Raw genomic sequence first — 23,850 nt, forward strand, 5'->3', positions numbered from 1 at the left:
CACAGTGCAAATGGTTTAATTCATCTTCATCTGACATATTGTTCAATAACATCTTTACAGCTGATTCCACATACTATACAGTACACCATATGTACACAAAAAATACATGGCAACAAATAAGAGACAGTTTAGTGACGTTACCACATGGCATGAGTGAGGAACGTTTAAATGTAAACATCGATTTCCAGTTGACACCTGAGTACTATTAAGTCATCACCACAAAATACATCATAACCCAATTCTTCAGCCGTATTTACAGTTTCACATGGTACATAACAGCTGTGTCTGAGGTACTTTCAGTTAGTTTCAGTTTTGCACGCACTGGTACAAGAAGAAAGGGGACTAAAGTAAACATCAAACTCAAACATGACTCCCACATGAAATGTGACACTGTCACTGTACAAATTAATGTCTGAAAATGTCTTTTTTTGTGCAGGAGGTGGCCTCAAATTAATGTTTGACAGCATTATTAAACAGAGGATAACATATACCATGCAGGGTGTCATTGAACTCGATAAATCCTATTACACCAAATGAGACTAACAATCTACAGCCAAGCTAACATCTGTGTGAGGCAGTGCTTTGAGTTTAATGCCAGCATGCTAACATGTTCACAATGACAACATGTTAACACGCTGATGTCTAAAGGGTCTATGTTTGTTGTTTGTTGGCATGCCAGCATTTGTTAATTAGTGCTATACTCAAAGTATAGTTGAAGCTGTTGAGAATGTCATTAGTTCAGCAGTCACTGATCATAAATGATATTGTCAGTATTAATGAGGATGCTAAATTAAAAGTTAAGGCATAGTTTTTTTTTGTTTTGTTTTTTTTTTACAGTTCATCCAGGTTTAAAACATGAATATTTGAACTAAATTTCACACCAGTCCACCCAATAATTGTTGAGACATGTCATTCCAAACCACAAATGTCGACCTAATGATGGCAGTGGAGGAAAAGTCAAGGATCACCAAAGTAATTTGAATGAATAAAGGGAATAATGAATGTAGGTTGTCCAAACCCATGCAGTAGATAGTGTCATATTTCACTTTTAAGTGGAAACTTTGACCTGCTGATGGTGCAAGATAAAAAGTCAGAGAATCATCAGAGTTATTAACATTCATCCTCTGGGGACATTGAATGTCTGTACAAAATATCATGGCAATCCATCCTATCACTTTCAAGATATTTCCATCTTGACCAAAGTGGTGGGCCGAGCGGCCAATGGCCATGGTGCTAGCATGACTAAAAAACAATATGGTACAATAACAATAATAATATCTATTTAATCTGTAAATATAGAGCAGAATAGACCAAAAGATAATAGAAAGCTAACAATCAATGCAATGAAATGAATTGTCCATGCAATCCAGTTAATGGAAGTTAATCAGTGTTGCCACATATTTATTCACAATGTTGTGTGTTGTGGACTAATAATGGAATACATCTGGTCCATTAGTTGCAGAAACAGTAAAAGCGACGGTCTGCAAAGCGACTGTGCACTCAGACAAAACTAAAAGCCTTTGTAATCTGAGATAAATTTCACAAGCGGGAGCTTTAGTGTCTTCTCTGGAATGTTATCCGGCAGTAATTCAGCAGAGAGTATGCCCCGTATAAAACTGTCATAGACAGGATAGGAACATCCAGTATGTTGGTAATGCTATAGATTCCTCCTCTGTGACTACTGTTCATGACAGCCTGACACTGTCATTAATGTTGTTACCATCGGTCCCCTAAGCAACATGGGCTATTAGGTTAAGTGCTTGGAGTCCTCTTGTGTAACACACCCTTTTAATAAACATCTTGCTTCTTATAGGACACAGCTCATCTCTGGCTCTGTCCATCTATTGCTTAACATCAGATGGAAAACTCTAGCCAAGAGCTCCATTTCCCTTTATTTCACAGAGTGGCCATGAAGATCCCTCTTCCTGCAGTATTATGGAGTGCGTTCATTATAGAAGACTTTGTTTATGTCATTCTGAGAGTTGATTTTTTAACAACTGACAGATCATGTGATCTCAACAAAGCTTTACTAATCTGTTCGCCTATCTATCAGTGTGAGACTAGCTCATATGTCAGATATGTGCCAGTCAGAGTTTTCAACCAACAGTTCCTTCCTGATCAAAGCTACATTACAAAAGTCTGTCAAAATGTTGTTTTTAAATTAATTCTTCATGTAAAGATAATAATATACCCGTTGTACTTAACAGGTGCTGTATTTTTGTAAGTAGTTTCAGATGCCTCTGCACCCTGGCAAGAAAAACACAGATCACATCTGTTCACAGCTGATCATTATTTGATAGGTGATGGATAAAGTTACAATGAACAAATATTAGCTTCAGTACATTTTAGTACATATTGACCCTTCAGTAACCAACTAAACTGCATTGCAACAGTGCATGAGTGTACAATTCAGTACCCAATGATAGGAATAGAGAGGTGAGTTAACTGTAGATGGGTCTCAGATGGCAGAGAGGTTCTCCTGACACTCAGACACCCTGCGTGTTGTGGGGCTGCATTTTGCCAACATGGTGATCTGGGTGCTGAAGTTGTTGCCGTTGCTGCCTATGGAGGGCTGCTGGTACTTAGTGTCAGCACCCAGGAACCGCTGTAGCATCCATCTACGCCACTTGCGCTTAATCTCAGCCTGTACCTGCAGGAGAGATGAGGAGGTAGACAAACAGGGTGAAGAGGGGGCGTTAAGAGGGCATGAAACGCAGAAAGGGGTACTGAAAAATGAGAAATAGTGACGTAAAAGGAAAGTAAACATCTTAGAGAGCTGTTCTGTTTGAATTTACTTACCTCTCCGTTCAGAAAGCAGTACAAAACTGCAACAACAAAACCCTAAAGAAGAGAAAAGTAGATAAAATGTACTGCCCAGTTAGAGCTGTTGTTGAAAAGAAATACAAGTCTGATAGTACAGCTGGGGAAACACTCAAAATGCTTGTGTATGAATAATGACAGTAAGATTATGACCAGCTTCAGCCTTAGACAGGAGGTTCATCATTTAGATCTCTGGGAAATGTTCCCAGGAGATATCATTCTCAGCTAAAATGGTTATAAATTAAGAATACTTTCCGTCGCTAGGTTTCCATCATTGCACTTGGCTCTCAGCATTCACATTCAATTTAATACTCAGTAAATCAACAACCTCATTATTCAGGCATAAAAAATTAAACATGTCTACTAAACAAACCATTCACTTGCTTAATCAGACAAACTGTTTTCATGTGACCAAGCTGTTTTCATCTAACTTTACGGAATCAAAAGATCATGTCGATTTTCTATCTGGTGCCATATTTGTGGCAATCCTGTAGAAGCCAAGATACAGATTGGGTACATTAAATCCCTTAATTCATCAGTAGTGTTGCTTCTGTCTGACATTTGGAAAGTTATAAGGTTGCATACAGACTGTTAGCTAACACCTTGCATGCTGTTACGTGACATTACCTGAAATGACCCAAGAATAAGATCAAACACCATCCTGACTTGGGGGTGGATGTCGTCAGGGATGAAGGCAAAAATGATGTAGTTTATGCCAAAGAGAGGTATTAGCAGCAGAGTGGATTTGGCCAGTCTCCTGAAAAAGTAGAAAAAGCAAAAATAAGGTTTGTGTTCAGCCTTGTTAAAACCCACAAAAGCTAGAGTCAAGGCTGTACTTGTCACTATGCAAGAGCTACGACTGCTCACCGCCAACAACATATCGGCAGAAAAATAATTTATTCAGTGTCACCTGATAAGAAATGACTGTAACCCATGCTGTGATAGAGATGTTGCCATTCTGCACTGAAAACCTACGAGTACTGATTGGATTCCTTTCTCCCGATGTCAGGGCAATTCATCTTCTGCCGCAAAATCCGGATAATACAGATGAAGAGGAAAAAGTTCACCTGCAGAAATAGTAAAAGACTGATTATTGTGATTGCATCATGAAGAGCTCAGCTGTTAATGAAATGTAACTTGCCGTGACTCACAAGTATGGTAACTAAAATGGGTGTTTTAATGATCCACCAAGGGCAGTCGTCTATTATCTCCCAGCATCTGTCAGAAGAAAGTAAATACAAACAAATTCTCAAAGCAATCAAAGAATAAATTAAGATAGAACAACCTCTTGAACTTTGTTACAAAGGCAGAAAACAGTAACTACAGACACACTGAAGATGAGAGAAAAGACATGAAGTTTTGAGGCTAGTCAGCCAAACTGGAGGCTACTTTAGGCCAATCTAAATGGCAAAGGAAAATCACAGTATTAACAAACAAAATGTGCTCTTTCAACTCTGTTGTCCATTCTAACTAATTAAGTTGTATAATGAATTAATCTAGATTTTAAAGCAACCCTTACCTTTCTGGAAATTTTACACTTTTCTTTGTTTAGGTTAAAATGCTATTAATACGCTGATGGCACACTAAAATGTAAATGAATTCCACCAGAGATGAAAACTCATCATTATACCATTCTCATATGGTTCTACGAAAACTCCGACCAATCATTGCATTCGGACCGAATGCAATGATTGGTCGGAGTTTTCTCCTGTCCTGTCTGTCTTCCCCACGTGGAGGCCTCTGACTGACGTAACCGCTCGCGTAACCACCCCCCACACCCTCCACCCCTGAGTCTGAGACAACAAACAGGTTAATAACAGGGACACTTGTGGATATAAACTAGTGACAGGGACCCTTGTGGATATAAACTTTTCTCTGTAACAAAAGCAAACAAATGCGGACCACCGCTTCCACCTCCAGCCGCTCCAACAGGGAAATCAGTTGGCAAAAGAAAGAAACGATGCAACAAGAAGTAAATACATCAGTGCAATACAGTAGCGAGTTTCTAACAGAAACTGCTACAGAGATCTAACGCTACAACCAAGAGAGCTCAGAATGTGTAGCAAGCTTGGCCTGCTACGTCGAGCTAGCCCTGAGATGACCGTGGTTTCGCCTGAAGCTGTCCCGATGGGGAGACGCCGGCAGCACTGTGACAGGACGCAGAAGTGGGGGAAAAAATGGATTACATCCGACTATGGAGATCCACTCACCAAGGAGTGAGGGACTGCTGTGTCCTTGTGTTCACTGAGACATGGATGAATGGTAACATATCAGACTCCAGTGTTGAGCTAACGGGGCTAACACTACACAGAGCAGACAGGACGGCAGCATCATCTGGTAAGCTCCATGGTGTATACACAAACAGTTCATGGTGCTGTGATGTGAAGAGGATCTCCCAGTTCTGCTCTCAGGATGTGGAGTTTTTGACTGTGAAATGTCGACCCTTTTCATCTTACTATTGCACTATATGTTCTTTCTTATATGTTGCACAAATCGTTTTTATATGTTTTGTTTCTGTTTGCTTGGGGTATTCAAAATGTCATTTCGTTTTTGTGCTGGTTCAGTTCAGTTCATAACATTATGACAACACAACATCCAGTTGCTAATGGCTAACGTTAGCCTACTGTAGCGTAGCCTCTCAAACATAAACGTTATCTTCCTTGTGCGTTTCCACTTACTAGTAACGTTAACGCTACTATCTAACGTTAGCACTGTAACCTTATTCTAAAACTCATCAGTCATCACTGACTCCGGTTGAGTTTTAAAACTCTGGGGTTGCGTTTGACTGTCTTTGTTGTAACATTAAACTCGCTCTCCTCTTCCGTGTATCTAACGTTACCTCGCCAACGCCTACGTCTATAATGAGGACGTAATGGAGGGAGGTGGAGTTGCAGGAGGAGGAGGAGGATAGGACTTTGGAGGGAGGTGGGAGTTGTGGATGTTCAAATTTTTTCTAAGTGCTGTGTGAAATGCAAGAAAGGTAAGGGTTGCTTTAATATATTCTCATATGTGATTTCAAAGTAGCATAACCACACTGAATCACTTAAATTCCAATAGAGCCAGAGGTTGACTTACCATGCTAAGCTAGGCTAGTTAGCTATTAGCAGGGCTGGTAACTTCATACTGGTAACCAGTATGAAATAACCTGAACCTTCCACATTGTAGGGCCCATAGAGCAAGTGCAAAAGACATATGCCGGCCAAGCGGGGCAGAGTGGTTAGCTTCTGGTTTAGCCTTCTGCTAATCTGAATAGTGATAAAATTACTTAAGCACCGAAAAACCAAGACGGCAGCTGGCTGTTGGTCAATGTTGAGCTGTCTTTGAGTGTCTATCGCTCTACTCTTTGTGGTGTGTCCCGCAACACTGGCCCTCGTTGGCCCTTGTCAGCTTTTTTTCTGGCTCTCTGGCTTTTTTTTTTATGGAACTGAGGAACATAAACAAACAGCTAAAGTCAAGAGGGAGTGAGACCAAAAAACAAACTTGTTACATAAGTCAAGATTATTTTTCTTAAAACCACTGAGCTCTTTAGCAGAAACATTTCGTGATGGCTTGTGGTATTGTTAACTGGTGCGCAGAATATGCTTTCTTTGTTCAACATTGGTTTGCATTGTTAATGTGCTAACAGGCTAACTAGCGTCAAGATGGTGTTCTGGATTCTCTTTTAAATGATGATTACAGACTACCGCCATCTGCTGCTGCTGTGAAGAGTTATTTCCTCATATGCAGGTGCAAAACGTATGCGCCGGTTGGCTGTTGGCTGTAGTCTTTGCGGTGATGCAGGCGACGTGTCAGTTTGGTGTGTCTGGGCCTTTAGTTGTGCGGCTCTTTTAGACTTTCAAAATGTTATCATACCGAATAGATTAAATCTCAACCGTCATTTTGTGGGGGTTGTGACACTTAAGGGTGAAGAGAGAGGAGGAGCGCACACCAGGGTTGGAGAGGTGCTGACCATTGACGAAAAAATACAAATTGTGACACTTAAAAAATGTATCCACTGATTTATTATGATTTGTGTCTTTCACCAGGTAAGTCTACTGAAAAAAAGTCTTTTTAGGTCCCATGGCATCATGTGATGGACCCGGCTGTTGTTCCACATTTGACCACTATGTTCAGTTGGCTTCAAAACCCGGTGCTGTTCCAGGGGGCTTGGTAGATTTGGCTAAGGCTAGCTGTGCCTCACTAACTAACTTAAACTTAACAGCTCTCTTGCTATGACAATGAATTTGTTATTTTTTCTTTTTAAGAAATAACACATTAGCCCACTAGCCAAACTGTATGGTTGAGCACATTTCAGTTCCCAGGGCTCTAGCTTAATATACTATTTTGGTCTCAGCAATGTTTTGCCGAAGGTCAAATACTCAAAGTATGTTTCCTTGGTCAATTTTTTACAGCTTATGGCCATACTGATGTTATACCCTTGGAAACCTACGCCCTCAGATTTGCAGGCAAGACAGTTTTCTTGACTTTAGACACTGATATCTTCACAGTGGCTGTATAGAATTCTAATATTCAAACCACATTTGACACATCTCCCTTAATTTTTTGCCATTTGAACTGTGAAGGTGGCCCTTACCAATCTCTCACTATGCTGGTTTATACCAAGAGGCACATGCCCTTGGGACATAGGACGCTAGGAACATAGGGGTGACCCAGTTTTGAACAAATATGTAGTTACTGCATTTTGACTTTGTAAGGTAGTGTAGCCATGAAATGTTCAGCTCTTGTCTTAGTGTTTAGCCTACTTTGCCTGCTGTAGATTAATTGTTCACCTCAGCACTCCACTGAGACCAGCTATTATCATTATATTTTGAGTGTGTAAATGTATATCATTCAAACCAGTTGTACTGATAAGTAACACTAATCAACAAGATTAAAGCAAACACGAATGATAACTCACCCAGGATCATTTAAATAAGCCTTTGTAATCACCCATGCTGAGATAAAGATAGTTGGAGCCCCTGCAAACAAGAAACATAAACAGAATTTGTTGTAAGTCATTTCAACATTAAAATGATCTCTATGACACAGAGAGAAACTATTAATTATGTCCACTGTGTTCAAACAAACGCCACACTGACTCAACACCACCAAATATGACGGTGAGCCTTGAGCATGTGTACACTGTTAATCTTTTGGATAGTTTTATAGCTTAAGTAATAATGCATTTTGGGAATGCTTATCATTTCTAACTAGACTCATATGTGCTCTGTGCCAATATTGGCTCATCCTGGGTATCTGCAGGAAAGTCACAGGCTTGTTTCCATTTTCCTGCTGGCAAACACAAGATTTCAGGCCTATTTATAGAGCTACTTTATTGCTGTGATGGAAAAAAGACCATCAGAAATTTGGGGAATGGTTGTTGAATATACATTTCAAAGCCAAGTGAAACTGGAAATTAAGGACCAAAAGGCCAAAGTAAGTGCTTGGAAGATGAAAATATAGGACCAACATGTTTTTAAGATGAAACTTTTATAAGTATTTTGATATACTCTTTCCTGTCAAAAGAAAATCCTTATTGCCAAATCTAGCTATCCATTAAAAATATTAAGTTCAAGTCTACATTTTGTGATGTCTTAGTTTGGGGTGGAATTCTTCTATCAAGAGCATCAAAAGCATGGCAGGACGCTTAGGTTGAATTATAACAGTGGAGCAGAGTGGCAGCTGCCTGCCGCTGCTAATCTAAAACTGGCAGCAAGACTCATTCATATGCAGATGGTAAGGCATAGCACTTTCCCATGCATGTATAAAACCTCACTTATAAATTAATTTACATATTATCATGTATGTTGTGGCTGTTGTAGTAAAGACAAAACAGACATTCAGGTTGCCTGACGATTGTCACTTGATGGGCTTTTGACGACTTCTGGCTACCACTTCAGATAAATGGATGCATCAAATCTCTTCACAAATGAGCTATCTGTATTCATCAACATATGGCACACAGGCTGGCACTTACCCCAACCAATCAGGATATACCACCAGAAGTACTTCCTTTCAGAGAAGAAGGAAACTGCCAACAGAGTGTGGAGATAGAAGCCCTCCACCAGCAGCCAGAAGTAACTCGCCATGACCCCATACTGGAAGAAGACCACCACTGCTTTGCAGCTCACCTACAGGAGAACCAGGGCATCAGTGGCTTATTGCATTACAAGTGAATGTAAATAAATGCAATTCTATTACAATTCAGATGACGAAGACAAATTTGGTCTCCAGTGGACGCAGCTACACTGAGAATGTTTTTAGCAAATTACTCTAAAATTAGAATTAATGACTCACTTATATGAAAACAATTCTGTAGACTTGGCAAGTCACTTACCAAAAGCAGCAGTGAGGAGACAGTCATTATCACAATTAATATGAGCACAATATAATTAGACACAATTCTACAGGGGTTACCTGGTGCTGGTGTTGATTATAATAATTATGACTCTTAGACTGATTAAATCTGCAATCAAAGTATATTTAAGGTTCATGTTAATGTTTATATCTAAAGCCTCTCACGGTGCATTAGGAAGATAACTGTTTTTAGTGGCTGAATGTAACATTACAGATACAAAACAGTTACTGAACAGCTTAAAGACATATAACTATTCCTGAATAACGGCCCCTGAGACAATCATATGGTAAGGGTAATCTATAAAACGTAGTATAACAGTAACACATGAAGAGAAGATTCTAAAGTAAGCAAATTAGCTCATGAAGAAATATCTAGCTTCATTTTGCTACCATTAGCTACCATTGCATGTTCCTATCAGACCAAGTAAAGCTGCAGAGGTAAAACACGATTGCATGCTTGCATTGCTTTTACTGCTGATACATTCACCTCTTTATTTGTAAGAAGAAACTTGTGTTGTATCGTCTTTCAAATGTTACATATAGGCTCACTTTAAAGGGGCACTTCAGTGAATCGTGTGTTAAAGTAAGGGGACTCATTTAAGAGACAAAAAAAAAAGAAGAGTGATTAAAATTGAAGAAACTCACTAAGATATCTAGACTTTTAGTCAATAACAAGCATCAAGCCCAGAAGACACTGGGGGTCTTATACTTCCTATGATGCAAATGGAAAGCATCTTTGATTGATGACTTTTAAACTCCACAGCCCCGGCCTGAAAACCTCTGTGATCTTGACTAATAAGCCATGACTGATTTATTAATATAAACAGCCTCAATTCCCCTGGAAAGTTACCACTATGGCTGCACTCTAGCTTGTTTCATCGTAACTCGGTTTCTTCCATATCCATGAACTTCTTTGTGGTATTTCTGCTATATAAAAATGTCTTGAATGTTCTGCACTATCTGTCCTGTTGAGCAGAAGACATTAAACCAATGGTGTCTAGGACTTATGGGAAATAGGGTTCATACAAGTATTTTTCCAGGGCTGAGTAGTGCTTTTAATGATGATGTAATTATCATGATGTGTAAAATAGGTGGAGTCCCCCTTTAATACGGTACTTTCAACAAAACTTTTTTCTTTTCTTTTTTTTTCAAATGCTATGTTTAAAAACAGTTGAGAGGGTTCACAGCTGTGTTTGTACCAGAACAGTCAATGCACCCCGAAGAGGAATCTATAAACTCAGGCATTAACAATCAGCACTCAGAGATTGTAAAGCAGGTGATTTACAGCAGATCTAATCCTCTCAGGTAATAAAGCCGTTGATTCAGCTGGAGCAAGACCCAACAAAACACCACTGACGTTGGCAACTTGATCAATCAAATCTAAAATAAAATAGCCTTATTATATGAAACTGTAACCCAGTAGCTTTATCTAACTCCTTATCTTAACTCTGCACTTATGGTGTTTTGATAATATTGCTATGGTCATGCTGTCAAGACAAAGTGATTTAAACTAGATATCAAAACTCTGAATGTGACTTATTGACAAAGCTCTCTGTGGTTCAGGTTTAATGTTCAGCAAACAGGACCTCTCACAACATCCTGCTGGACAGATTAATGAGGAAACGTCTTCTCAGGAGTGGAAGGGACTTGGCAAACACTGCTACACCCACAAGCACTTGAGCGCTTACACGTTGGGTAAACTCCGAGACAAAGCATTAAAGTCAGTAAAGTCTGAGTGAGTAATTAAACAGACACAGTTTGCCTCAGCTAAGGACAGAAACTAACAGCCGGCTGCTGCTCGAACATCAGGTGGACGAGTTAACTTGATCTATGATGCAGGAATTTTGTTTCTGCAGGGGAGAAGATCAATAAAATGTATGGCTTTGTTGGACATGTTGGTGAGTGAGATGATATAAGGAGAGTGTACAGCCTACTCACAGGCGACTGGCAATTGTCCGTCTCCCCGACATCATACAGGACCACATCCTTGATGAAAACAGCCACAGCTTTCAGTATGAAAGACACAAACAGATGCATGTGGATGTAGTTTCTTGTGCAGTGCAGCTTCCTGCAAAGGAGGACAGATCAACAGATGATCTAAATTAAAAAAAGGAAAAGCATTATTGTCTTAATGAATTCCATCTGATTAAAGATGTAATATGAGCTGTTTACATGACCTATCCTGAAAATCATCTGTGCTCATGGCACCAAAGCACACAAAATATCCACCAGAAACTCCACAGACTTAAGGGGCAAACATTCACAGAAAGAATGTGTATTTTAGCTGAGAAGGGTAGTCATTATAAGCACTTAATGAACACAGATATTGACTTGTAATGTTCTCCTACTGTACTGCGCTGTTTTTTAAATGTCAAGCTACATATAATTTTCAAGGAAGGCTATGTGTGTGTTTCATACTTGGATGTAGTTTCCCAGTAAAAGATACATTTATCAGGCAGAAACACCGCTGATATTCAGCACAGAGGTAAACAAGAACAAATCAGGAGTTTTTGCAGAGAAAATGTCACTAACGTAAATTCTCTCTCCTGGGTGTTCTTAAACAAATGCCTTCCCAGTGAGCTTATGATTGGGGGTGAATTGTGTAAACCCATCAGGCGAGTGATCCCAGCAGGACGGGTGCGATGACACACAGCATCAACCAGCTGCCTGAACACGGCGTCTGCAGCTGAACATTAGCAGCAAATGCTGTTTACATCCTGTGTCACTGCTCTAGAGTCCAAACCATTGGCATTCTATAACCTCGAGAAGTAAACACATCCCTTGTTGTTTGGCCCGCAACACATAAACACTCCTGCAAACACACCCAACTGAACAGAGAGGGCTGTTTATTAGAAGCTACACACACACCAGCCACCTAAGTGTGTTCTAATGATCAGTGCTGTGTCATGCCAACATGCACACACATGCTTTTTCTCTGCAACCCCAGGACTGAAGGTCAAAAGGGAGCATGCTGTGAATAATAGCAGCCTGTCTAAGTGGTTTGACTTTATGGCTGCTTGCAGTTGACCGCTTTGTTTGAGAAATGTTGCAACAGCAGATAATGTAAAATTTGGACGACTTGTCCCACAAAATCTGGCTAAGTCACATTACTGTGTGAAAAACACTGTAAAGCCTCTATAAAATGCAGGAAGCATGACGTGAAATGAGAGATCAACAGGGTTTTATCACTCTAAATGATGGAAAAAGGTGTTTGATTGTCTTTACAGAGGGACATTAGGTGGCATTTTGATGGATCTGCTTACCGAAAGAGACACAGTATGATGATGGCGATTGTCAGAGAAATGAGGGACACGCTGTGACCAATGGTGTAACCCACTTTTATGGCATCGAAGAATTCTCCCTGCAAAAACACATTCAGTTATGCTTACTGAAAACAGTTCATCTGGACTGAGATTGACATTGAAAATGAAGCAGTTACAACATGGGGCTGGAGAAGTTTTGATCTCTGGTTGCCATACCGAGGAATTATCATCCATGGTGTTGTTGGGGTTGTATCCACAGTCCATTATGTATGAGTCTATGCTAATTGGGGTCCAGCCGTCCTCAGTGCAGATCTTCGACAGGTTACCTAATGAGCAGTGAGGCAGAGGGAATAATCAGAATTAATTAAAAAGTACAATTACTCTTGCAAGAATACAACTCAAGTATCAATTAGAATTCATTATTTCTATAATCATAATTTTGATATTGTGTATATGTGTGTGTTGGGGGGGGGGCTGTATGAGCCACAAGGCAAAACTTCTCCTACATTTACTCACACTTAATTATGTCACACCGAGGTGTATGTGTCTCACTGGAATACTTCCAAATACTAAAAGAAAATGGAGAGAATGTCTAAAGGAGATCAGTAGTCCCACCAGCTCAGACATGCCAGGACCGTCCCCTTGTGTATTTGCATCTGTTTCTTAATTACCCTCAGACTGCAAATATACACACAGGGGGAGGCCAGCAGTCGAGCAGAGAGATATTTTTGCTCTGGCCTGCCCAATGGGGGCAGAAGTGAAAGGTCCAAGTGCATTAGAGTGACCATTAAGAGAGATGAGGGCATTTTTAAACTGAGAGGAGATTAGAGAAGAGCTCTGTACAGTATAGCACACTGCACTTGAGCTCTGTAGAAAAGAGTAGGTCTCTGTATAACTTTGTAGAGTACAGTAGATTAGAGCTTACTAGAGTATACAGTGCAGTACACTAGAGTAAAGCTCACTAGAGTACAGTACGGTATACTTGAGCAAAAGAATAGAGCTCTGTATAGCTTTGTAGACAAAAGCTTACTAGCATACAGTATAGTACAGTAGACTAGAGCGTACTAGAGAACAGTAAAATACAGTACAGTATCCACCTTATTCCTAGCCCCCATGATACCACCAAGGTTAGCCACCAAGAGTAGCCACTGGGACTAACCACAGACAGTCTATGGGACTAACTAGCTTACTGCTACTTCCACTATCTCACTGGAAGTTGTGCACATAATCATTTCTACAGTAGTGCCCTAAGGAATAAGGTGGATAGTAGACTAGAGTTCACTAGAGCTCAGTAGATTATCACTCAGTAGAGCAGAGCTCAGGGCTCAGTAGATTATAGCTCAGTAGACTGGGGCTCAGAAGAGTAGAGCTTAGTAGACAAGGGCTCGGTAGATTAGAGGTCAGTAGACTAGGGCTTAGTGTATTCGAGCTGAGTAGACTAGGGCTCAGAAGAGTAGAGCTCAGTAGACAAGGGTTCAGTAGATTAGAGCTCAGTAGACTAGGGCTCAGTGGGTTTGACCTAAGTAGAGGAGGGCTCTGTAAATTGGAGCTCAGTAGACAAGGGCTTAGTAAATTAGAGCTCAGTAGATTGGTAGAGAAGAGTTCAGTAGACTAGGGCTTAGTAGGTTAGAGCTCCATACAGATAAATATATTCATACTTGCGTTTAGCCATGTCATCGAGCAAGTTTGCTGTCCTCGTCAAGTTTCTGTCACTCACTCTATAGCAGGAAACGGCACTTCAAAACAAAAGCTTTGTGCCGAAAATTCACTGTACTTCAAAACAAAGTGTGTTTTTTACAAACTTGACACATTTTCAAGTGAATTGCGGTCTATTCAGAATGGGCCGGTGAACCACCACTTGGGAACCACTGGACAAAGAGGTTAGTTGAGCATAGCTCAGCAGGCCATGTAGAGCTCTACAGAGACCAACTCTACAGTATAGTAGAGCTACTTTAGTCTACTCAGTGGACTACAGCTCAGTATAGTACAGTGTACTCAAACTCAGTAGATTACACTACAGCAGAGCTCAGTAGGGTACAGCTCAGTAGAGCAGGGTAGAGCTCTATAGAATTCAGTAAGGTGCAGCTCAGTAGGGTAGACTAAGCCTCAGTAGATTAGAGCTCAGTAGAATAGAGCTTCAAAGAGTTAAGCCATACACTAGAGTTTAGAGTATAGTTCTGCAGAATGCAGCCATAGAAATAGAATTCTATTTTTCTATGAGTACAGTACTATCGGACCTCAGTAGACTAGTGGAACTAACTAGTAATTTAATTTAATTTTTTTAATAGAGTAGAGCTTTGAGGCTAAAGGTTGCTAATGTTCTGTATAGCTGGCTTGAGCTCTGTAGAGTAGAGAAGAACAAATAGTACAGATTGAATGAATGGATACAAAAAACAAATTAAAAAGTGAATCGGATTGTGTGTTCATGTCTTGTCCTTCTCCCTTCCTTGCATTATATGCACAGCTACCTCTCAGTAAATGACAGCTGCACAGTAAGTACATTTACCAAAAAGAAAAATGATGTATTATTTATGTTAGCAAAGGAACAGCAAAATCAGATTAATGCTCTTTTTGTACTCTGTAACAGACTTTTTAAAGAAATTGACCAAGGTAAAGGCTCAAAGAGCTATTTCAGTAAGTGTGCATCACTTAAGCAGTTAAAAGCTACTTTGTGATGGCCTGAAAGTTAAGATCAGGGGCTTTTGTTACATTTCATCTCCATGTTCCCTGTCTGTCGCTAACATTTGTGAAAAGAGGCTAAAATGCCAAATAACAAATCTAAGAAATTAGGATGCATATTAGCATCCTTTGCAAAAGTATTTTTACCATTGGATCATATGCCTTTTTTAAAAAGTGCTACATGTGCAGATGTTGGGCAGAACATAGAGCAATAATTAGTAGTTTGGCTTTTTCAGATAGAATGTTTTCCAAATAAAAGAAAATGTATCAAGTTCAGATGAGACACTATTCATTAATTAGACTGAACCCCCTTCTTATAATGTTCATGAGGCATATCTGAAACTGTAACCAGCAGTAAGAAGCACAGATTGACATCTCAGTCTCTTATTGAGTAATATTTATTCGTAGCATTTCCTCACCTCCTTTCCTGTCAATGAAGAAAGGAAGCTGCGTGTGTTGACGTCAAATGTATCCTTGTACTGAATGCTGCTGTAGAAATCTAAATGTAGGACATTCCTCACATTTCCCAACCGTATCGTTGCACAGCCACTATCAAATCAAGACCGAGTTGGGAAATGACCAACAATCCAAAATCTTAGAATGTATTTGGCATCAAAATATGGTCAGCTCACAAATACCTGAGTGGCGTATTGCAGAGAAGACGGAGGCTTAGCTTCCTCAAACAACATGACAAGACACAAAGGCGATGATAAGCCCCTGCTGTTTCAGCCCATGCCACCACTGGATTTGGCTTGTTTGAGGGATTGCCAGAAGAATGCTTTCATCATCCCCCCAAAACATGACTGCAAGGATTTTCAGTGTCATGCACGACAACGAGGAGAGCTCAAACGAGTTAATCACCCCATCATTGTATTAATTCCGAGGCTTTTTTTAACCTGGCTTTTCTTTCAGCATTGTATAGTGAAATACTTTATCCTTCCTACAGTAATGATATCTTGGAGGAAGATTCATATTAGCATACAATGATTAGCATCAGCTGAGCTGAATATTATGGCATTGACAGCCAGGCACTCTGAGCTTGCAGAGCGGTTGAGTCGCCTGTGTTATTGAAAGAGATGAATGACTTTGTGTTTGTGTTAAACCTACTAGGTAAAGAGTTCATGAGAATGGCAAACTCTATCTCAACTAAATTTATGACTTGGCCCTGAATCTGTGTGGCGCCATGTTTCGTAATGCTTGTTTTTTTGTGTGTGAGGCTTGTAAAATGAATGGCTCGGGATGTGTCAATAACTTGAGTCTTTCACAAGTGACTGACAGTGAATAAGTTGATAATAAGCAAAATATAGTGTCGATTTTGGGAAGGGATGCAGGGGACACGTCTCCTTCAATATTTAGAACATGAAAGTACCAGATGACTTTTATTTTGATGGAGAAAAAGAAATAAGTTTCCACCATAAATTAATACAGAGAAGGCACTTTGTGGTGAAAAAAAAACCAAAAAAAAAACAGGAATGCAAGAAATTAAGACTTCCTAAGAATTTCCTAGTGGAAGAGCCCCAAACCCCTTGCTTCATACACATACCCCCCAATGTTGAAATTAAACCTACACCCTTGACTCCATGCACAAAAAGGGCAACTTCTACAAAAGTATATATCATACATCTCCGTCTCCAACCTCTCAGAGTTCTGAAACCTTTTTAAAATAAAATGAATAATCTTTCAAATGCCCAGCGGGTCAAGCCACACAAACAAGGTTGTTTTTCTTAGTTTCTGTAATGCTCAAATTTGTAAGCAAAAGGTTCTTACCCAACTACAGCAGTAATTTACAATGCACTGATTCTCAGACCGTTCATCATCATCCCTTAATTATGTCCTCCTTACTTGACCTAAGAGCAGAGCAGGTTTAACCAGCAGAGACCTGCACTGATTTGTTGATTTACTGCATAATTGATATCAAGCACATCGGTGCAGCACAGGCCTCTTCTAATCCCATCTCTTTCTTTAAAGGCCCCTTTGATTCATCCGGGTCCCTTGATTCTGTGAACTCACTGTGACATGCCAGTGAAATATACCTCTCCTGCCTTCAACCCCACAAATCTGGCGATTCTTCATGTGTCCCCTCTCTCTTTTCCCTGGAGTGCTCTCCTCTCTCAGGTCAGACTACCTCCCATCTGGGTCACATCACAGCTTCCCAGAAAACCCTTCTCCTCCACACTGAGCCTTCACATGTTGATGATAAATCCTCGGTTTGAGTTCCTCTCATGTCCTGAATATTATGGGGGAAAATATAGGCCAGATTACAGGGGCAGGGACCCCCTCATCGTGTGTGCAGAGGCACTCAGGTGTATAAAAGCACTGCAATCACTTACAACTGAAACCAGCAACTTTATACTTGTTCAAAGCACAGCACGTCTCTGGGTTTAGTTTGTAACAGTTGTCAGGTGTCATACACACAACCAAGGACAGGTACAATATGACAGACCACATTACATGCAATCCAACATATAACATAAATAAACATAGGCAAACAATTGTATACTTATGCATTCAGCTAACACAAAGCAAAATTTGCAGTCATGTTTCTGGCCATCTAGTGAATGTGAGTCCAAAATTAATTCCTCTTTGAAGGAACTTTAGGCTGTGCATATGAGTTGTCTTGACACTGTTCTCAACATGTGGGTGGCTGAGCTGATGGCCAACCACTGACAGTGCTAACCCCCTAAACAGCGGCAAACAACAGCAACAGTGCTGACATAACTAATGTTATTAACCAATCAGGATTGGCGCTATGCTTCCACTATGACACCGTCTTGATATCAGCGTTAACAGCCGTATGAACGCAGTGCAGAGCAGCAGCAATGAACTAGCCAACGGACCAGCTTACCACAACAAACCACAGAAAAACTCAGATTACAACACATAGAGGTAGCGTGACTTTATTGTCTGCCTGGGCAGCCATTACTCCACTAGATCTTTACATAGCAAATAGTGTTTTGCTGCTGTATTAATGCTTTGAATATCGCATACAGAACCTTCAAGCTCTGTTTAGGCCTCCGTCAATCATTGACAAAAAATAACTTGCTCACCTCTAGCAGCTGAACACTACACCGTGGTAAATGCTATTGTGCTGCTGTAGCTAGTTTCTATAGTTGTCTGTTTGTCTTTTGGTGCTGGGCAGGTAGCATACACTTAGTTTATCATAACTTTTCTGCTGGAAAAAGCTATCAGCTGCATCTTGAAACAAGGTGAAAGTTTGTCAGTAGGAAAACCGAAATAATATGCTGAAAAGGCTAAAAAGTGCCATAGAGCAGAATAACTGCAAGGTTGCATACTTCTTGTGGGTATGTCACTAACTGACATATGGGTCATACAGCCATCGGATCCATTGTTACTATAAAATACAATTTTGACAAGAACAGCTTTAGGGACCTGGGTTTTTACAGGCTAATTTCAGATTGCTTCAACTCCAATAAAGGAATATTTCTCAAGACATCAAGGTGAAATTGAGGCCTCTCTGCCAGCCGAATACAAACAAACAACTTAATCAACTCTTCCAGCATAATCACAATGAGGAGCCTCGGTGTACTAATTAGTAACAAATGGAGATATACGGGAAACTCTGTACAAACACACTGCAATTCATCCAGTAAATCCTCAAGGGAGTGGTTCCCCTTATGCCTAATTACTACTAGCACTACAGCTTCCCTGCGAGGCTTCTCATAGATCAAAAGTAGGACAAATAAACAGAATGCGTCTTTGATGTGTGGACAGTGCTGGGATGAGAAGTTGTTTGTCTTTTTATGACTCAGCTGTGCCATGTGTTTTCAGTTTTGCTGTGTTCTTTGTGATATATGAGATGGGGTGTCAGGAAAGATAGAAACAACAGGTGATCATTGGGCAGAGTGACATCATGGCAACTAAAATGCTCAGTGTACTTTGTAGTTCCTATTTCTGGTCTCAAATATTGAGCATGATTATACTCCAAAGACTCAACGACACGGCATGTTTGGAAACTCTTTGTCATTCTTTTAAATATCCTATAGGTAATTCCTTCCTCTGTGAATATGCACCCTTTAGATAAAAGAAGTATATAGATCAACAGGAATGGCATAATGAGTATAATATTTGGTGTAATATGTATAGGCTGTTTAAGAACTAATCTGTAACAAGTGAGGTGAGGTAATTATAATCTGACATTTTCAAAGAAGATATATACACGATTATGTTTCAGGACTTCGTACTAGATGTGATCAGGGAGATATCAACTTATAATGTTCATGTAGCGAACTGTTGCTTACTTAAACATCAAATAGACACGTAACAACGTAAAGATCAACTCTCTTTTAATCTCAGTTTTGATCTTCAGTGAGTAGGTGCTAACTTTGTTTGTCTGTGTCTGTTTGAGCATGTAGTGCACAGATATCTATTTTCACTGAAAACATATGCCTGCAGCTGGAAACAACCTAATGAGAGCATTAAAGTAAACCAAAATAGTAAAGCTGTGGGCCATTAACCAAAACAATGAGCTAAAAGACGCTAAAGCGTTCCACAGAACTGAGAAGGATCTGCAAAACTGAGTGAAAATTCTCTGTGGGTCTGTCACTTTGAGTGACCCCTTTTTCACATTACATATAGTTATTTGATTCTTTGTCAAAAAAAAATATTGATTAAAACAGCTTTAACTAAGGTATTTAAAAGAATAAGGGATATGTTTAAGTAGTTATTGAGCATTTGCCACAGTCTGCTCATTGGTATATTTATTGACGAAACATTTATCTTTCTGTTTTTTATTTCAACCACTGTGTGACAGGTGTTGCTGTAGATTTGCTTAAATTTGTTTTTCGTTCTTGCATTTATATACCATCTTGAAGGGCCATGAGACCACTGACTGATGCATGACTACTTTCTGACAAAGACCCCAAAAGCATATGTGATTGTTGGCTATCACACAAAGAAATCTTTATAGTCACTTGCTTGCCCTCCCATTTCCATCCTCTCTCTCTTACACAGACACACACACACAGACGCACACACAACCTTCTTTAAAAACCAGATTCTTACGTATGGGAACATCCCTGGAGAAGTAGAAGAGATATTTGGGACAAGGAATGGTGACCATCTCTCCAACATCGGCACTGGGCCAGCAGGTGATCTTGTCCCATGTCCCATTGCAACCTGAGCGAGAGAGAGAGAGGCCAACAATGGTGTGTTCGTAATTTGTCAAACATGGATACATCGCATGCACCAAGGTGACAACATAACTGTTTTTCTTAACAGTGTATGTGTTCAGCTGTTGCGAGATGACTCCATCGCAGTGACAAACAGCAACCTGCTACAGGTGAAGGTGGCGCACTGGCGTTCCCATGGCAGCCAAAATGTGTTGGCTCCGGTTGGCTGTCGTTACAGCCCTGGGTTCATAACAGCAGATGACCTGAGTTAACACCCTGCCACCATGACTAATAAAACAGCTCCCCGTCCTTTTCCTTACACACTGTTATTTGAATTCAGCAGACCACTGTGACTGTCCACTCGGTCTCAGGATGCGGAATGAGGCCACGGCACTTCTCATTTCATCGTTACGAAAAATCAGTTAACCAGGTGATATTTGCATCATCACCCTGAGGATTAGGCAGCATTTAGATTTGCTGGAATCTATAGGGAGCAAAAGGATATCTAAATTAAAAAAAAACAAACATAATGAGTGTTTAATGACTTTTTCATCGTGTGAAAGTAAACAGAGACTCTTGATACATGTAGTTAGGATGAATGAGGTTTTGGTTACACACAGAGGTAATGGCTCAATGAAGCACGATTATCTCTCTGTAGAAAATAATTATGTGCTGCGTGCTGTGTGGATGCAACACCCCACTTAGCAACATGTAATTCCAGCTTCATCAACAATAAATTGAAACAACAAATCATCTAAGTGAGTTTCATTGTTGCCCACTCACTGTTGCATTTTTCTTAGTGGCATTTGATGAACGTGTGAGGCAAAAAGTGATCAATTAGACAGTTTACTCTGAAATTGAACACAGGCACACGTGACAAGAGGCTGGCATAACGTGAAAAACAGTGTTCAGCCATGCAAGGTGAAATGAAAAGCCAGAGAGGAGGGTTCAACAGCTTTTGTTGTCTTTGGAGCTCGTTGTGTCACTTCGATCAGAACAGTGGATTAAGCAAATGATAAAGCAGAATAAAGGCATGTCAAACACAAATAAAAACTACATACCTGTCGTTCTGTTCTTGAGCTGAGCCTCACACAGGTCCCTCTCCTTGTCTATTTCCTTCACCATGTCACACATCTGACTCTGCACTGAAAACACCTGCAAAGAGAACATTTTGCACATTTTCTGTATATCTCTCAGGCTACAGTGACATTTGAAAGTGTCAGTCGCAGATTATTTGTCTTTTAAGCGTAGAAGACTGCATGAGTTATGCAGCATGCGCTTTCTCAACAGTGCTTCACATGTCAAGGAAAACACATCTATTGTCTCCACTGGGATCTTCCTGAGATGAGCTGACCTGGGCTACCATTCATCTCTCCACCCCGACACACATGGCTGACACAAAATCAATCTTTTGGCTGTGATTCAACCATCATATTCCTCAGATTTGCATGTGCGTGTTTGGAAGACGTGGAGTAAATCTTCATCATGAAGCTAAATCCATGAGGGTTCACCACCACAGAATATGCACACCCTCTGCAGGACTACAAGATTTATTGCTGTCACTTAGGTGAATGAGTCTCCTCTCTGTGGGCATTAATCAGACTGGTACTATGTGGCTATTGTTAGCCATATGACTCCAGCCTCTCCCTGCCACACAAGGTGACTCCTTCATTTAAGTTTTGATTTATCTCAGGCCTCAGGGTACGCAGCACCTCCTGTGCTACTTCACCCAGAGTGCACCCCTGGACTTTGATTGGGGAATATGTTGTCAGTGATGGATCAGTGCTGCCTTAAGCAGTGTGCATTGAAGTATCAGGAGAAAACTTCCTGCTCTCCATCACCGTGATCATTATTTTCTTACCTTCCCCAGTAGCAATAACAACCTATCTTTTCCTTTAGTTCATTTTCAACACTGAGGCACTGAGACAGTCTGTGAATGAGTTCAATGCAGATACAAAAACTAGCATACAATTCAATAAGCTTTGACCAGCATGAATCATACATTCTTCTCTGCGGGAGACAGTGATGGATAAGGATGCTGGAGAGCAGAGATTATAGAGACTAACAAAAGAGGTCATTGCCACGGTGCTTTGTTGGTAGACCAACACGCACCTTGTAACTTCTCCTGGTAATTCACCTTGACCTTAGTCATGAAAAGAGATCAGGTAAGACATAGAAACACATGAATGTCACTGAAAAACAATCACAGTCTGGCCCAACTGTTTGGTGCCAAATGTCATTTTAAAAGGCACTAAGACACAAAGCGGACTGTGAAACTGAAGTGAGAAGACTGGTGCTGTGATGATGGGAGGGGAACTCATTCTTGATTTTAAAAACCTAAACAAAAAAAGTTGAAATATTTATTTTAAATTGTCTTTAATAACAAAAGCCATGATGATGAGAACCTTACCAAACCGGTAGGCTACATACCGCACCCTTTATAGCCAAATCTATGCTTTTCAATGAGGCAAATCGGTGCGCACTGCACCCAAAACTACTTTACAAGCGCACCGATGAGCGCAGCAACTTTGGCCTATAGCTACTTGAAGGCAACGCTCTACTTGAAAGATCTACGTAGTCAACCTCACGTTGCCAAATTAGGCAAGGAACTAACGCAAAGGTGAAAACGAGTGCAAGTTCAAGTCATGAGAGAAGTCAAAAGTGTTTAAATATACTCACAGGTTCCAGCAACACGCAGGAGAGAAGGATGAATATGCTCTTTGAAACTTCCAACATATCGTTTACAGCAGCTGATCCTTTAAAAATGATAGATTGTGGGCTAAATGGTAAAATAATAATAACAATAGGTTAAATAAGTGAAAGAATTGAGAGTGTCGTGATAATCCGCCGCAGGTTGGTTTGGGTCTCCTTGCTGACTCTGTGCGTTCTTGCGCTCTGAGTGAAGAGAATTGTTCCGCTCCTGAAATCCTCCTCCTCTTCCTCCTCCTCCCACTCGAGCTTTACCTTGAACAACCAACAAGTAACCAATGAAAGATCATCTGTGAACGTCAATACATAAGCACGTAAACACACTGTTACAAAGAAAGAGGGTGACTACTGTATACGTAAATTCAAATAAGAACATGTCTGACTCAATTGTTTGGTTTTCTATAGCCTATTTGTGATAAGCAGAAATGTTATCGTGCAGGCTATGTCACAAAACTCTTTTGTAATGCCATATACGTATTTATTTCATAACTCTGGCTGAAATAATATGTTTTATCATACCTCGTTGCATTCTATAACCCTGTAAAAAGGGGATTCCTGTTCTCTGAGTTTGACAAGGGCAGAGGTGGAAAGTAACTAAGTACATTTACTCAAGTTCTATATAGTAGTCTACTTAAGATTTTGAGGAACGTGTTCTTTATCTGAGTATTTTCATTTTACCTTATTTTACACTACAATTCAGAGGTAAATGTTGTACATTTTGACTTGATTACATGTATTTGACTAGAATATTTAGATACAGATTAGGAAATACAGTAAAAATACAAGATAAACTCATAAAACACAGTTTTAAAATTAAACCAGTGGTTTCCTTTTTTTTTAGTACATCACTTAGAAAAAAAACAAAGTCATTAATGGGGCCCTTTGTTGTGTTTCAGGTGTCCACAAGTTGTTAG

General features: G+C 40.1%; 1 protein-coding gene across 1 annotated transcript; it reads right to left on the reverse strand.

Moving 5' to 3' along the window:
- Positions 1-23,092, reverse strand: LOC126383138 (vasoactive intestinal polypeptide receptor-like). Its single transcript, XM_050033579.1, has 13 exons — positions 22,907-23,092; positions 21,289-21,382; positions 20,121-20,234; positions 12,636-12,745; positions 12,420-12,517; positions 11,095-11,224; positions 8,777-8,930; positions 7,718-7,778; positions 3,972-4,038; positions 3,796-3,887; positions 3,448-3,577; positions 2,800-2,841; positions 1-2,650 (listed from the first exon to the last, which is right to left on the reverse strand). Exons 1-13 carry the CDS (start codon positions 22,961-22,963, stop codon positions 2,459-2,461), a joined length of 1,341 nt encoding a protein of 446 aa, XP_049889536.1. The 5' UTR covers positions 22,964-23,092; the 3' UTR covers positions 1-2,458.
- Between the last annotated feature and the right edge of the window lie 758 nt (positions 23,093-23,850).

The sequence above is a fragment of the Epinephelus moara genome, chromosome 21 (assembly GCF_006386435.1).
Source record: "Epinephelus moara isolate mb chromosome 21, YSFRI_EMoa_1.0, whole genome shotgun sequence".
Lineage (NCBI taxonomy): Eukaryota > Metazoa > Chordata > Actinopteri > Perciformes > Serranidae > Epinephelus > Epinephelus moara.